The 14,254-nt window shown below is 44.6% G+C and overlaps 1 protein-coding gene across 2 annotated transcripts in view; it reads left to right on the top strand.

The window, feature by feature from the left end:
• The window catches only part of DDHD1 (DDHD domain containing 1), a 61,650-nt gene that overhangs the window by 10,805 nt on the left and 36,591 nt on the right, over nt 1-14,254 (top strand). Inside the window, exons 2-3 of one of the 2 annotated variants that reach the window (XM_021401843.1) lie at nt 3,830-4,003; nt 10,549-10,650. In XM_021401843.1, the coding sequence (XP_021257518.1) occupies nt 3,830-4,003; nt 10,549-10,650 (276 nt within the window). The remainder of the gene's footprint in view (nt 1-3,829; nt 4,004-10,548; nt 10,651-14,254) is intronic. The other variant, XM_021401844.1, reaches the window with a different exon arrangement.

Here is a 14,254-nt window from a genome sequence, read left to right as displayed (position 1 = left end):
TTGCCAGCAGTGACCAAACCTACCGTGCACTAGGGATGTGAAATACAGCGAGCTGAGATGCTGTGGCTGCAGGCACTGAGTGACACAGAGTGGTCAGGCATGGAAGGGACCTCTGGAGACCACCCCATCCAATCCCCAGCAGTTTAAGTGTTGGTGTGGAGCAACTCCTGGGGCTCCCTAAAATCCCTCTGAGCTTTGGAAAATGGAAGAACCTGAGCTTTGGAAAACCTGGCTCCATTTTTGAAGCCCTGCTCTGAAAACAAAGCCCCGTAATGATCTGTCTCTGGATCTGCAAGTGATTTGCAGATGAAGTGTTTTCCAAATAAATGCCCTTTCCAGCCCTAGAGCCAGATATATTAGTTTATTCCTAAACCAAATGATGCTGTAAAGATTTTACATTAAATGTTTTCTTATTTCAGTCGTTCCATTTTTCTTTTTCCTGGCCCAGCTTCTCTGGGAGAGGCACTTGCCCGTCTATTAGTTGAGAGTTGCTGTTGAGTGCTGCGATCTACTTTAAAGAAACTCAGTGGGAAAGTTTTTTTCCAGCAGAAAGAGCCTGAAAATGTTTATTTTAATTGCTAATGCTTCGAATTCTAGCAATCTGTAGGTGGAAATTCCCACGTGAAAGCCTCGAAACCCTTCAAAAATGAAAAAGAGGTGTCTTGTCTTCATCTGGTTTGGAGCATAAAATAGTATTCAAGTATTCATATTGCTTTTTTTTTAATTTTTTTAAATCTTTTTATAGATTCAGTGAATGGAGCCTCATCAGAATGCTTAGTCAAGAATTAAGGAGCTGCTTGCAGATTTTCCCAGTGAGGATCAGCATCTGACACAGTTGTGCCATTGCCTCGGCAACAATGGGATCCTTTATGCTCGCTCCCATGCTGTGTGTGCTTGGTTTCTTCCTGCAGACAGAGCTCTGTTGTGAGAGCAGCAGAGCTGGATGTTGTGTGCATTGGCCCTACGGAAAAATGCAGGTGTGGGACAGGTGTAAAACGTAGGGGGACGCAGCCGAGGTTCAGACAAGCACACGATGAGCAGCTACTGCTTAAGTTTGCTATTTGTTCTTTGTGCAGCCATGATCACTAATGATTGACGTTGTCACGGTAACAGTTTGAGAAAGTTCATTCCAGAAACTGATGCTTCGCACTCAGTTCATGGGATGTAGGCTCTGAAATGAGTTTAAATTTTCATAGACAGCTGCAGTTTGTGTCCCTTGTCATGACGATTCATTCCTGCAGTTTAAAGCCACCTTCTGTTCTTCTGATTGTTCCATTTTCATTAAATAACCATGCCCTTCCACCAGCCCAACCTTTTCATTCATCTGGTTGGATCATCGCTATCCAAAACTTCAGAAATTCAGGGCGTAACAATTCAGTGCTGTCTGGAAGAGCCGTTTTAGCAGCTGAATGGCAGAACTGGGTCCTGTGCTGCATCATAGAATGGCTTGGGTTGGAAGGGACCCCAAGGATCATCAAGTTCCAACCCCCCTACCACAGACAGGGCCACCAGCATCTGCTGGCATTTTGGTCAGGCCAGCCAGGCTGGTGTGGTCTGGTGCTGCAGCGAGGGTCAGAGCATTAAAACAGGCTTTGTGGATCTTGATAGGGAGGAACGAGGGAGAACTGAGGTCTGCAGGAGGCCAGGATGAGAGAAGCTGGAGGTGGTCGGAGCCTTTGTTTCAGGGAATTTGCTCCCTGTATCATGCTGTGTGCATGCTTACAGCGCTGCCTGTGGGTTTCCCAGTGGTGAGGACGCTTGAGTAATCAGCAGAGCACCCATGCCAGCACCCAGTAGTGATGTGGGCCATTTGCACTGGTTATCTGCCCCCAGCAGCTGCTGCTTTCCCCACTGCTCACCTCGCCATGCTGTGGGAGCTGCCCACCAGTGCCATCACCCAGAGCTTGCTCTGCTCCAGGTGCAAAGCCAGGGGTGTTAGGAGAGTATCGGCATTTCTAGTACTGTAGGAACACTGTTGGCCTGTATGTCTTTTATGGAAGAGGTTTTGAAACCAGGCTTTGGAACGTGGAGTGTTCCTGCCCTGGGGAAACGTTATTGCAAGGAGATTTCCTTTTAGCCTTTGTAGCTTGTAGCTGCATTGGTCTAAGGGATGAAGAATTCAGAATAAATAAGAGAGGTACTTGCAGCTCTCTGCTACTTTTCATTCTCCCCTGTGAGCACCTGGTATGAAAGTACTTCAGATCCTCCTGCTGGCAGGCTGGGCATCTCTGCTTTCTGTTTCTGTGCTTGGGAACTGGGAACTCTTTGTGCCCTCTGTTGGCTTTTCTGTTTGTTTGTTCGTTTGTTTTCTTTTGCATTTATGTATCTAGTTTTCCCTTAATGGTTTTTTGTTTGTTTTTGCATCTATTGTGACTTTTCTCAGCTGTCCTTACCAGCTGGTTCTTTGAGTAGCAAAGCCTAGGTGCTCTTTTTCCCTCATCTCCTGTTATAAGTCTCTCGTTTTGTGGCTGAGTGCTTCGCTTCCTTGGAGAGCTGAGTTTGTGTGGTTTGTATGTACACATGTACAATGTTTGCATTTGATCGAGTCTCTTTCCCAGCTTGTACTGGAAGTCAGTGGTGGGATTGCTCTTGAGTCTCAGCCAGTCCTGTGGTCATAGTCCCACAGCCTCTGGAACCCGCACACACTGCACTGCTCTCCTTGATTTTCCAGAGATAGGAGAAGATGGGTCAGTCTGGAGAAGAGGAGGCTCAGGGGAGATCTGATCACGCTTTACAGCTCCCTGAAAGGAGATGGTAGCGAGGTGGGAAGCATCTGCTTCCAGGCAACAGCAATAGGAAGAGAGGGAAGGGCCTCAAGTAGTGCCAGGAGAGGCTCAGGTTGGCTATGAGGAAACATTTCTTTGCAGAAAGAACAGTCAAGCACTGGCACAGCTGCCCAGTGTGTTGGGGTCACTATCCTGGAGGTGTCCGAGAGCCATGGGGATGTGGCACTGAGGGACCTGGGCAGTGGGCACGGTGGGGTGGGCTGGGGTTGGGCTTGGAGATCTTGGAGGTCTTTTCCAGCCTGCGTGGTTCTGTGAAGTTCTGAGCTAAAATAGATAGTGTTGACTCATCCTGCTTGCAGGGATCTGTGTAAGAGGAGAGTTCTTACTCCCTGCACTCACAGTATTGAATCTGGGCCTCAGTGATGGTTTGCTGAAGAATAATAGGTGCCAGCACACATTTCTGGAGAGAATTTTGTTTTGTCACGTGGACAGCAAATGCTTGACACTTCCTTGTTCGAAGCGCTGGAAGTGAAACTAGAGTGACAGTGACTGAAAACAACCCTCACTGAAGACTGGTTTTAGCTGAGAAATAACTTTAATCCTTAAAAATCATCCTTTACGTTAATTGATACACAAATGGAGTTATTTTAAGCACAGTTCCCAAAAGAAACAAGGCGCTGTGCAGTCAGGGTAAGCGTGTGTGGTTTGCTCTCTCCTCCTTATTCTGCGTCTTCTTTACGACTTTAAACCACTGGTTCCTATCAGTCAAATTGTACAGAGGAACATGAACCTCACACAGTTCCTCATTTTTTGTTTTGAAAATACAGGGCAGCCACATAGAGAGGAGTATAAATCCCATCTTTAACTAAACGCTACATCAGTTTTGCAGAACATACATCTTCCTGTCCGTTCCTCCCGTCCTCAAGCACACGCAGCCCCATGGGGAAGAAGTGGTGTTCCTCAAAGCGGTGTCGGGGTTTCCTTGTTGGGGGTCCCCCAGGGAGAGCTTAGTTTTCATCAGAACACCAAACAGAGTCCCTTCCCTCTTACCTGCTCTCAGTTTGTGGTCTGTTGCATTAAAGAATCTCTTGTTTGGTTTTCAGAAACTGAGAAGATTCCCGTAATGCGTGGACAGTGGTTTATTGACGGTACGTGGCAGCCTCTGGAGGAGGAGGAGAGCAACCTGATAGAGCAGGAGCATCTCAGCCGCTTCCGGGGCCAGCAGATGCAGGAGAGCTTTGATATGGAAGTATCAAAACCTGTTGATGGAAAGGAAGGTAAGATTACTTTCCATAACGTGTTTTCTGGACAGCTAGAGTCTTTTTCTTAACTAAGAGCTTGATCTGGGATGGTTTTGGGTTCTACATAATGGAGAAGGTTAAAGGGTGCAGTTTGCTGTCCCCTTCTCCACTGCATCTTATTGGAGGATTTCCTGCTGTAGCACATTTAGTGGATGCTGTAAAATTATATTCACAGATAAACTTCTTGCTGCATGTTTCATATCTTTTAATTCTGTTTGAAGTCTCATTTCAAACTGAAATCTCGTTATGGGCTAGGAAGTGTGTCAGTGTCTGAATGCAAACTGGCTATTAGCTCTCTGGCCAGCATTCCTAATTTCTGCCCTAAAGGGAGCATCCATTTTACAGATCACATTTCCATTCTAGCTCAATCTGTGACTTCATTAGAGTAGTTTTCAGCTATGGTAAGTCTCGGGCATTCATTCTGTTATGGAAGTCCTTATATTTCAATCACCAGGCTGAGGGCATTCAGTTAGGATTCCTGGCAATCTCAGTCAACCTTCTTAAGAATAGTCTCCTGAACTTGCTGTGCAGTTGAACTGATTGCTCTGGGTAAACGTAGCACAGCAGAAGTTTATTATTTTTGGCTTTCACGCTTTGCTTTTGTGTGTTGGTTGTCACTTGTTCAACTTTCACAAAATAAGAGCTGCGAGCACAGAGCCCTGGCAGTACATACTGGTAGCGTTTGGGTTTATCCTTTACAAAGCAACTTTGTAGTTTAAAGGAGTTTAAATGGGAACTGTGGGATCACACAAGTAAAACCCTGTTGATAATTTAGAAGCAAGATGGTACTCAGGGTTCTTCTGTAATAGGAACACCAGAATAGCATTTTTTGACTTCAGGAGAATTTTTAATAATACAGAAAGTAGTGAAGTTCCTAACTCCCTTTACAGCTAGCAAGGACACTGAATTCTGGCTTTTATTTTGCATTTGTGCCACTTGAAAAATTCTTTTCCACTGGCCAGCCCTGCAGTAGCCTTCTGCTTTAACAGCTCTGTCAGGTGGGTGCCTAAAGTTGGGTGTCCTCTGACCCCCAGCACGGTGCCCACAGCCCCACTTCTGAAGGGCACCTTTACCTGGTTTTTGTTTCCCTGTACTGATTTATCATTTCAGTGTACTGATACAAATCCCAGCTTTGTTACTGCAGCCGTACCCCCGCTGTGAGCGCAGTGTAGGTCAGCATGCATCTGCTTGGAAAGCACATCCTTACAGCTGCTGAGTGCTTCCAGCCTTTAGTAGCATGATGTCTGCTGGAAGGAAGAGAAAATGCCTTCAGCTGCACTTGGGTTCACCCTGTCATGTAAGGAACGGAGCTCAGGTGGGCACTCCTTGCAGCAAAAGTCTGGTTTGTGGAACAGAGATTTTCAGATCTGAATCGAGGAAAGGAGTGGGGAAGATACAGCCCTTGTTATTGACACAAACATAAGAGATCAGAGAGCCTCCAGCCACCAGGGCCTGTTCTAAAGCTGAACTAAAAAAATAACAGCCATGTATGCAGTCACTTCAAAATGAAACATAGGTCACCAATAACTCTCAATAGACTTTTTCCCAGTAACTGGGGGAGCTGCAGAAAAACTATGCAACAGTAAGTGTGAAAAGTGGATTTGTCATATTAATTAGCCTCTCAGAACATCTGATTGGCTGGCGCCTGTGATTGCCATCTGCACGTGGCACGGGGAGAAGCTTTACAACTTGCATTATCACTGATGAAGTAAACATCGTTAGTTGGAAAAGTGCTGAGTTCAGCTTAAATCACTTAATTGCTTTGTTGCTGCAATTTGTTGTAATTGCATCCTGTATTAAATACATCTTGGTCCGTCAAGGTTTACAGGTGACTGTTATTTAAGACTAATGAGAGCTAGGATAGATCTGTAGGTATCACTGGGAGGCACAATGGCTGTTCACAACGCTGTGATACATGCTGAAAACCTAGCAGTCTTGCCTGACCCCTCAGCAAAAGTGAAGGCAATCTGCTGATTTGCTGTTACAAAGCCTCCTGTTACTTAGGCATAATTACTTTATTATTTGATCATGCCACTTTGCATCACAAATAATGAAAAACAGTGAGACTCTTGCTGATATTCAGACGTGTTGGTTCCTGATTTTACCCCAGCTGTGCTTTAAAGCAGTGGCAGCAGGCTGAAAAATTAAGAGTGGGTTCCATTTATTTGCTTTCTGAATTCTGCTCCTGGATTGAAGCATCTTAAGAAGGAAGCAACTAAGCTTTATCCAGGGCTTTTGTTGATGATAGACTGTCGATGAATAATTAACCCCACTATTAAACTGCTAATCCAGGAATGCCTTCCTCTGGAAGTGCAGAATGTTTGGGAACAGTGGTCTCCAACCTGTGTCCTACAGGGATGGTAATGCCCATCCTGCTCCTCAGTGCTTTTGGGGAGCAAGTATTTAATTTCATGCGTTGCAAAATGAAGTGCACTTTTGCTGCCTGATGTATTTGATTCTTCCTGGCATCTGATCCCCCGCAGTGGGCCCTGAGCTGGCGATCTCAGCGGTGATGTGCCTTGATGTGCCTTCCTGGGGTGAATCATTTGTTACACCAGAGCTCCAAAATGGAGCACTCTGCTTATTTCTTGGCATCGTCAAAGCAGATTAATGCGAGCTTTAGTTTTTCAGTATCCAGCTGGTATTTGGATTTGAGATTTGGGTCCCAGAAGGTTATGAACTTCTGCGTTCTGCGGAAGTTCTGGAGAAGACTGAGTTCCAGAGCTCTGCCTGCTGCTTGTAGAAATTAGACGGATTTCTGATATTTCTGGAGGGGTGGTGAGCACCTGTAGTGCTTGCAGGAGGCCAGTTATCCTCACCAGAGATCTCTGAAGTGCAGCTTGTATCTGAGATGTTGACAAGTGACAGCTGATTCCCCCAGGCCACCACAGAGCAGGCAGTGTGTGCGTGTTTGCCTTGCAGGATGTTCTCCTTTCTGCCACAAACCAGGCCAGAGGAGTGCCACCAGAGCACCAGTGCAAGCAGAAGCTGCAGAGACATCACCTCTCACCTCCTTAGCTTGGCTGCCCTCAGAGTCTGCCTTGCTTCTGGCCAGGTTCTAAATACATTTTTCAGCTTTAAGTGTTGGTCTAATTGTTGATACAGGAAGAAACGTTGCAGTTCCTCCTGTTAAGACAGGATAACCAATATATAGCTACAGGAGGAATCCACACCGAGGACGAGGAGCAGAGATTTGGCTGCATTTCTTTGACTGCTTTGTTGTAGAAGAGAATGTCGGCAGGCTGTGCAAATCACAAATGTAATATTGGCAGATTCAGGAAAGTATCTTCTAGCTTGCCATTACTTACGTGGCTTAGGAATCAATTTTTTTGAGCAAAAGTAGTCCTCATGTTGTCGTTTGGTAGGTGTACTGGGGAGCAGAGCTCGATGTTTGCTGCTCAAGTCTTTCCTAAAGCAATGGGGTCTGACACCTTAAACCCCTCAATGAGATGCTGCATTGCTGAAACAGTATCTGTGGGCTACCACAGACTCCCAGGTCTGATTGATTGTTCTGCCACTGCGCTGATAGGTAGATGATGCTGGGGGCTTTGGGGCCCTCACATTCATTTATCCACTAGTTGGTTAGGTTTTATTTCATCCAGGTTAACACCAGGCTTTTTTTTGATAAGGACAAGGGCTTTGCTTATCTTCCTTAACGGAAGGTTCATTCTTCAAACTGAACGTACGTAGATTAATATCAGCACAAGGTGCTAGGTGACATTTTGATCTAAATTCTTAGGTTCAAAATTTGAAATACTTTTTAATACTGACCCTTGAAATATGAAACTGGCTAAGGTGTTTATTTGGCCACACTGAGATGGCTATCCCTGCCTTCCTGCAGCAGTACTGACCTTTCTTGTACTGTGCTTGTACCCAGGTGTTATGCTTAAATATATTACTGTTGTAAAATAACTATAAATATTTGAGACCTTTATTATAGCACCTGTTCTGTGAAGCAGTATTTCAGGTGAAAACATTTTGAAAGGAATACAAAAAGGGTATTGTAATACCTTGTTAGCAGACAGTGAGCTTAAAATGTACAGAATAAAGGAAGATTTAGGAACTTGTTTTTATGTGTGCTTAGACAGTGAGTTCAGGACTTGCTTATCTGAAGTAATCTGTTAGAGGGGCAGCATTCTCTAGCAACCTCAGCGATATCAAGGCCACTGTAAGATAAAACAAGACTGTGAACTTGGATAATAGCAAATTCTGAAAGGATCTGAGGCTAGATGCTTTGCTAACATCATTTAGCCACAATAAAGGCAGCGATGTTCTGCAACTTAAGTGTTGCTTTTTTCTCCCTTGCTGCGTGCCCGGAGCCCACGCATCCCCTGCTGTGTGCTCCTGCAGTGCAGAGGAGCTGTTAGCAGGCAGCACACAGCTCCAGCTGCAGGGAAGCAGGCAGGGATGGAGGAGCAGTGTCTGCAATACAGAGCTGCCTGCCCTTGAGCTGCAGGTTAGCTGTCACATATAGTCACATATAATTAGGTACCTGTCTTTTGTTCCTCTGTAAGCTTTTCAGGAATATTCATTTACCTAGGGAGAGGTGATGCTGAAGTTTAATATATGTGATAGTAAAATAGGAACAGATGTAGCTGATTGTTTTTGTGGAGAGGTGGTGGAGTATCCATCCATAAAGATGCTCAGAATTCCACGGGAAATTGCCAGAGCAACATGATCCAAATTTGAAATTGCATTCAACTGAGAAGCAGATCGTGTCTATGGGGGAATGGAGCAGATAACCCCCAGCAAGTTCCTTCAGTGGAAATCACACTGGGATCAAAGCTGGGATTCTGTGAGAGATTGTAAGAAAAGTAGAAAGCAATCCCATGAGTCAGAATCAGAACAAATTTTATAATGCACTGATTTTGAAACTGCTTGAGTTTCTGGGGATTTGCTGTGGATTTTCAGTGTGTCGTTAGATGCCACAAAAAATATAAAAATGGCATTTGGAGTTTTTGCTCTTTTGCCTTAGATATCAAATGCAGTTTCCTCTGTTCATTTTAAAAAAAAAAAGTACATTAACAATAAATTTTTGTTGCAGCTGACCGTGTTAACCTTTAGAAAGGAAAGTCTCGTTCATGCAGTCACAGAATTGCCAGGATCAGAAGGGATCTATGGAGAATGTGAAAGCAGCAGAGCCAATGAGGGCAGGTTGCCCGGGATGTTTCCAGTGGGGTTTTGATTATCTCCAGCAAAGGAGACTCCACAGCATCTCTGTGGGCAGCCTGTTCCTGTATTGCCACAGCCAGTACAATATTCTGTAGGATAAATTGTTCCATCGAGTCCCAAGTGCCTAGTTTTCCTCTCCTGTAGAAAACTGATGTGCAGCAGTAATGTACAGCACCTATATGAAGGCATCTGCTGACAGAGCTGTGAGCTGAGAGTACGAAGAGGTGTGAGAAGCCCTTGACGTAAGCATGGGATATCACTTGTAAGTGACTGGGCTGGACAGCATTAATTACTCCTGGTGCCTGTAAGGGAGGATGTCGTGTCACTTGCATTCTCCCATCCTCCAGCAGGCAAACTGATTTCCACTCATTGCAGCTTCAGTGACTTTAAGGATTCAGAAGCCCAGCTGGAGACTTCTCACGTGCTTTAAGCGCACTCTCCCTTGACTACATAAGGTTGTTGAGGCTCCAGCATTTTGAAACTGTGTAGTTTGCTTGCAACCTAAGGCCATTTGTACGAGTGCAGAAGGCGGGTTGGTAGGAGCTCACTCTCAGCCTTGCTGTGTAAGTGCCAAGAGAAGCAGCCACGTGACTGCATAACTCTATCCGCTTGGCAGCAGTTTCCCTTTTCCTTAAAGCATTCCTTCCGTAATTGCACAGCACTGATGGGAAGGTAAGTCCGTGAAAAAGAATCCTTGGCACTGCCGTGCAGTGTTTCAGGAGGAGTGAAGTGAGACAAGTGAAAGTCTAATAAAAGCTGTGGACTTGCCTTGCCATCAAGGGGAAGCTCCTGTTCACAAATGGGAGGGCTGTCAGAGGCACGGTGCACGGGCTGCTGCATTTCTCTGCTGAAGGCAGCTTCTGAAGGACTGACAACGCAGGTTAACAGCAGGATGTCTTTTCTAGTCTAACTTTTAATGATTCTCTTACGATCTTTGGGGAAAATAACAGAGCTGTGCTTAAAAATGAGTTGTCATCGTTTATTTTTCCAAACATTTAGAGTCTGCTTCAAAGTGTCTTTGTTCTGCCCTATGCCAAGTCGTGTGTTAATGCTTTTGTACGCCTTAATGCAAAGGCACTCGGTGAAACTGCATGCCCTATGTCACAGCTTTCCTTCACTAACACCCCTAGCTTTGTTGTGATGCCATAACTGTTTATGAAGAGCCAAGGGATTGAATTTGGCTCACGTGACCTGACACTTGTGCTACAAAACCGGTTTAAGTGTATATGCTTTTTCAATAAATGTATCAACTCTTTTTTTTTTTTTTTGAATGGTAATATAAATGCAAAAAAAAAAAATGACACTCCTTTTAAAAATTTTACTTTGAAGCTCAGTGTTTTTACTTTTAGTTCTCTACTACCTCCCTCCCTTCTCCCTCCCTTCTTTGTTCAAATGGAGAGGATATAAGGAGAATTCAGATGCTGCATGTCTTAAGCGAAAGCGTTCCCAAGGTACAGTAATTGTAGATTATTTTTTTTTTTCCTTGTAGTACTCCTGGCATAGGAAGCTTTACCTTCTAGCTTGCTCCTATCAGTTAAATGTGCTAGAATTACATGCTTTGATTTCTTGCACTGTGTTCTTGCCATTTCCTCCAAATGGGAAGGAAAAAGCACTGTGAATCTTAGGAGGAAAACAGCGGTGCTGTGAGTCTTAGAGAAAAGTAGATGCTAGCAATATTGTGCTGTAGTCTTTATTGTAACTGTTTGTGGCTGTGATTAAAACCTGTAAACTTTTGTTTCTTATGCGCTTACTTTGTGGTTTGACTTTGTCATTTAAGTAGAAGCAACTTTTTTAGAAGCTCTACAGGCCCAGCATAAGGGAGATTGTACAGGGGGAGGGACTGAGTAAAGAGTTTTGTACCAGGCAGTATTTGTTAGGCCACTCTTTGGGTGATGCGTGCATCTTTAATGTTGTGTTGGAAGTTATTTTCACTGCAGCTTTTGTATCAATACTGGAATGAAATAAGTGATGGGACATAGGATATGAAACAGGGAGGCTGCAGAGAATACACGACCGAGGCTGCTGTAACACAGGAGGAACTTAGAGCTTTGGAGCAACTGATGTTGAGCCAATATGTTTCAGAAGGTGGGAGTAGGTCCTGCAGGAGCCATTAAGGATTGCAGAAGGTTGCAATGCACTTTGTCACAGAGCTTTGCCATTATTAAAGCCGGTAATGATTAAACTCTAACTGACCACAGTGACCAAGGAACCGGACTGCTGCAAACTGCACCTTTGCTTTAAAATGTTCATGCACATGGTGGGTTTAGAGCTATTCCTGTCATACCAGATATTCTTCTAGTTCTGAGGAATATTCTGAAGGGTGAGGATCTACTTTGACGTGCATAAGTATTTGCTTTGGACTTGCTACAACGATATTTTTCTATAGTTGAGTCGAAAATGCAGAAGTCTGAAAGCAAAGGGATGCATAGCAAAGTGTTTCCTGCCTCTTCTCACACATGGACCTCAAATCTGTTAAAGGTGAAGAGCGTAATTTCTGTCGTCACAAATAAGAAAAGACTGCGGCCTTTTAATTTGTAATTGTAATTTTGAAATTATTTTATGAATTATTTTTCTCCAAATCACGTTCGTTCGTAGCATCGAATGGATTTGAATTAAAATTGCTTATTTGGCAGCTGGTGATGTTCTTGAGTCAGAAGGTGGTAAAGTGCCATAGAAAAAGGACAGCAGTCTGGAACAGCCCAATTTGATTAAAAGCAATTGCCTTTCTAATGTCTGGGCTTTCTTATATTCATTAAAAAAAAAAAAAAAAAAAGACTTAATCTACAGCTGTATCTCAGGTTTACATACCAGAACTTGAGAGTTGTTTAAAAAAAAGAATAACAGTGCCTAGTGTTGCTCTCAGCTCTGTGTATGAGCTGGCTGGCTTTGTGCAGGAACTAATCCTCACTGATTGCAACACACATTTATTTTAAAATCCCTGGGAAAAAAAAGAAGACAAGAATGGCTTTCAAACAGTGTGTATCCCTTCTCTGGTCTTTAGCCCTAACTGGAATGCCAGTGCCTTTATGGAGATAACATCAGCTCTTAACACTTCAAAGATGCTTTTCCCTATTGATTTTTGACTTGCATTGGCACTCTGGTGGGAAAGAATCACCCCATGCTTTGGTCTTGGCAGGTAGATGAAAGTGCCAAGTTAAAACCAGGTGCTTACCTTAAAGGGTGTTTAATTTTAAAGTGTTGGCCCTGCTAGCTGCCATCTTCAGGTGCCTGTCTGCGGGTGCTGTCTGCTGGAAGCGTTCTGCTCCTGGAGCTCTGGAGCCAGCAGGCTGTTTGTGCTGGCAGCCCACCTGCAGCCTGCACATCCCCAGCTTCCCTGCAGGGTTTGTGCTATGAGCATAAGAACAAGGCAAGCTTGCTGCTCCTCAGTTGTTCTCCGGCTGTTGTGGCTTAAGTTCTGCTATCTAACTGAGATCAGGTTCTTCAAGACTGTGGGAATATGTACTTTCGATTTTCTTTATCTCTTCATTCTTCATATTTAAACTTTATATAGAGGGACGTCTCCCTCTGTGTTCATCTGTCTTGGTGAAACTGGAGATCTGCGTGATGGTAATTCCTTTCCAGATCCCTCACGCTTCACGTATAGAATCACAGGATCATTCAGGTTGGAAAAGACCTCTAAGATCAGCAACCCCACCCCACCATGCCCACTGCCCACGTCCCTCAGTGCTACATCTCCACGGCTCTGGAACACCCCCAGGGATGGTGACCCTACCACTCCTGGGCAGCTGTGCCAGTGCCTGACTGCTCTTTCAGAGAAGAAATCCAACCTGAACCTCCCCTAGTGCAACTTAAGGCCATTACTATGCTTCTCTCTGCTGTCTTCCATCTGCAGTGGGGCTGTGGCTTCCATTTATTTGTACTCTAAGTGTTTGTCTTGGTTGGTATTCCTGGAGAAGAAAGGAAGTTTCATTTCTGTTTCCTGGATACAAGGGAAACCAAAACTTGATCTCATTTCTCAAAGGCTTTGGCTTTTAATGCCAAACTGGAAAACTGAGCACCGTGCGGAATACTGAGGGGTTTTGGCAACAGGAGAAGGGGCATATAGAGAGATTCCTACTAAGAAAGCTGTGCGTGTTCTTAGTGTCAGAGAAGTAGCTCATGTGAAAACAAAGCTGCAAGAAGCCTCATCCAGAGGGATATTCCTGTCCTGTGGCTTTGCCAGGAGCTGCTTTCACCTTCTGTGCAATCCACATTGACAGCGTGCTCCTGAAGGACCATGAGCATGAAGGGCATTCCCCTGTGCCCTACCTGCTGCCTGATCTGAATTCTGCAACTTGATCCCCTGTGCTTCTCCAGTGAAACTACGGCATGCCTTGGTGACTTTCTGACACTTGCTGACATCTGTTGGTACAAACAGCTCCAGGGATGTCACCTTGACCACCTCTGCACCACGTAGGGGGTTTACATCACAGTCAGCCTTTGTGTCTGAAAAGAAAACGTAAATCGTTATCGTCTCATCTTCAGGAATGTATAATTCTCTCTTCCTTGAGTTCAAAATAGCGATGGCAGCATTTTATTTGGGCTCTTGAGTCTCTTGAGAACCTCTCAGTGCAGCGTTGGCTCTCATGAAGAGGCACCTTGTTGGTTTTTTCACCTAAAGAGCATCTCCTCCGCATTATGACAGAGAATATCTCTGCCCAGTTATGTGCGCATTCATGGGTTGTGGATCCTTTATCCCTGTGACTGATCTCAGTTAGGCAGCCCATCTCTCAGTTGGGTTTCTCCCGTGGAAATCTGTGTGGGAGGACCATTTCTCTCTCCCCAGTGTCACTGTTGGGACAGATGCTTATGGAACAATAGAGAGAATGCAACAATAGCCATTAAGTGAGGTGTCACTCCTCTTTTGAAAAGGCATTTTTTCTTGCGCACCAGGAGGGCCTGGAGCTCGTGGTGATAGATTTTCTCATATTGGGAGATTTATATTCTCCTGATGGACAAGGCAGCCAGGGCTGGGGGATGAACTGACATCCCAGTATTTTTGAGAGTCAAAAATGGGGGATGGAAAATCTCACCCCATATCAGAAAGAATATGGG

This window comes from Numida meleagris, chromosome 6, assembly GCF_002078875.1.
Source record: "Numida meleagris isolate 19003 breed g44 Domestic line chromosome 6, NumMel1.0, whole genome shotgun sequence".
In the NCBI taxonomy this organism is placed as follows: Eukaryota; Metazoa; Chordata; class Aves; order Galliformes; family Numididae; genus Numida; species Numida meleagris.
The sequence above is the reverse complement of the archived record's forward strand: the minus strand, read 5'-3'. Positions and strand labels throughout refer to the sequence as shown.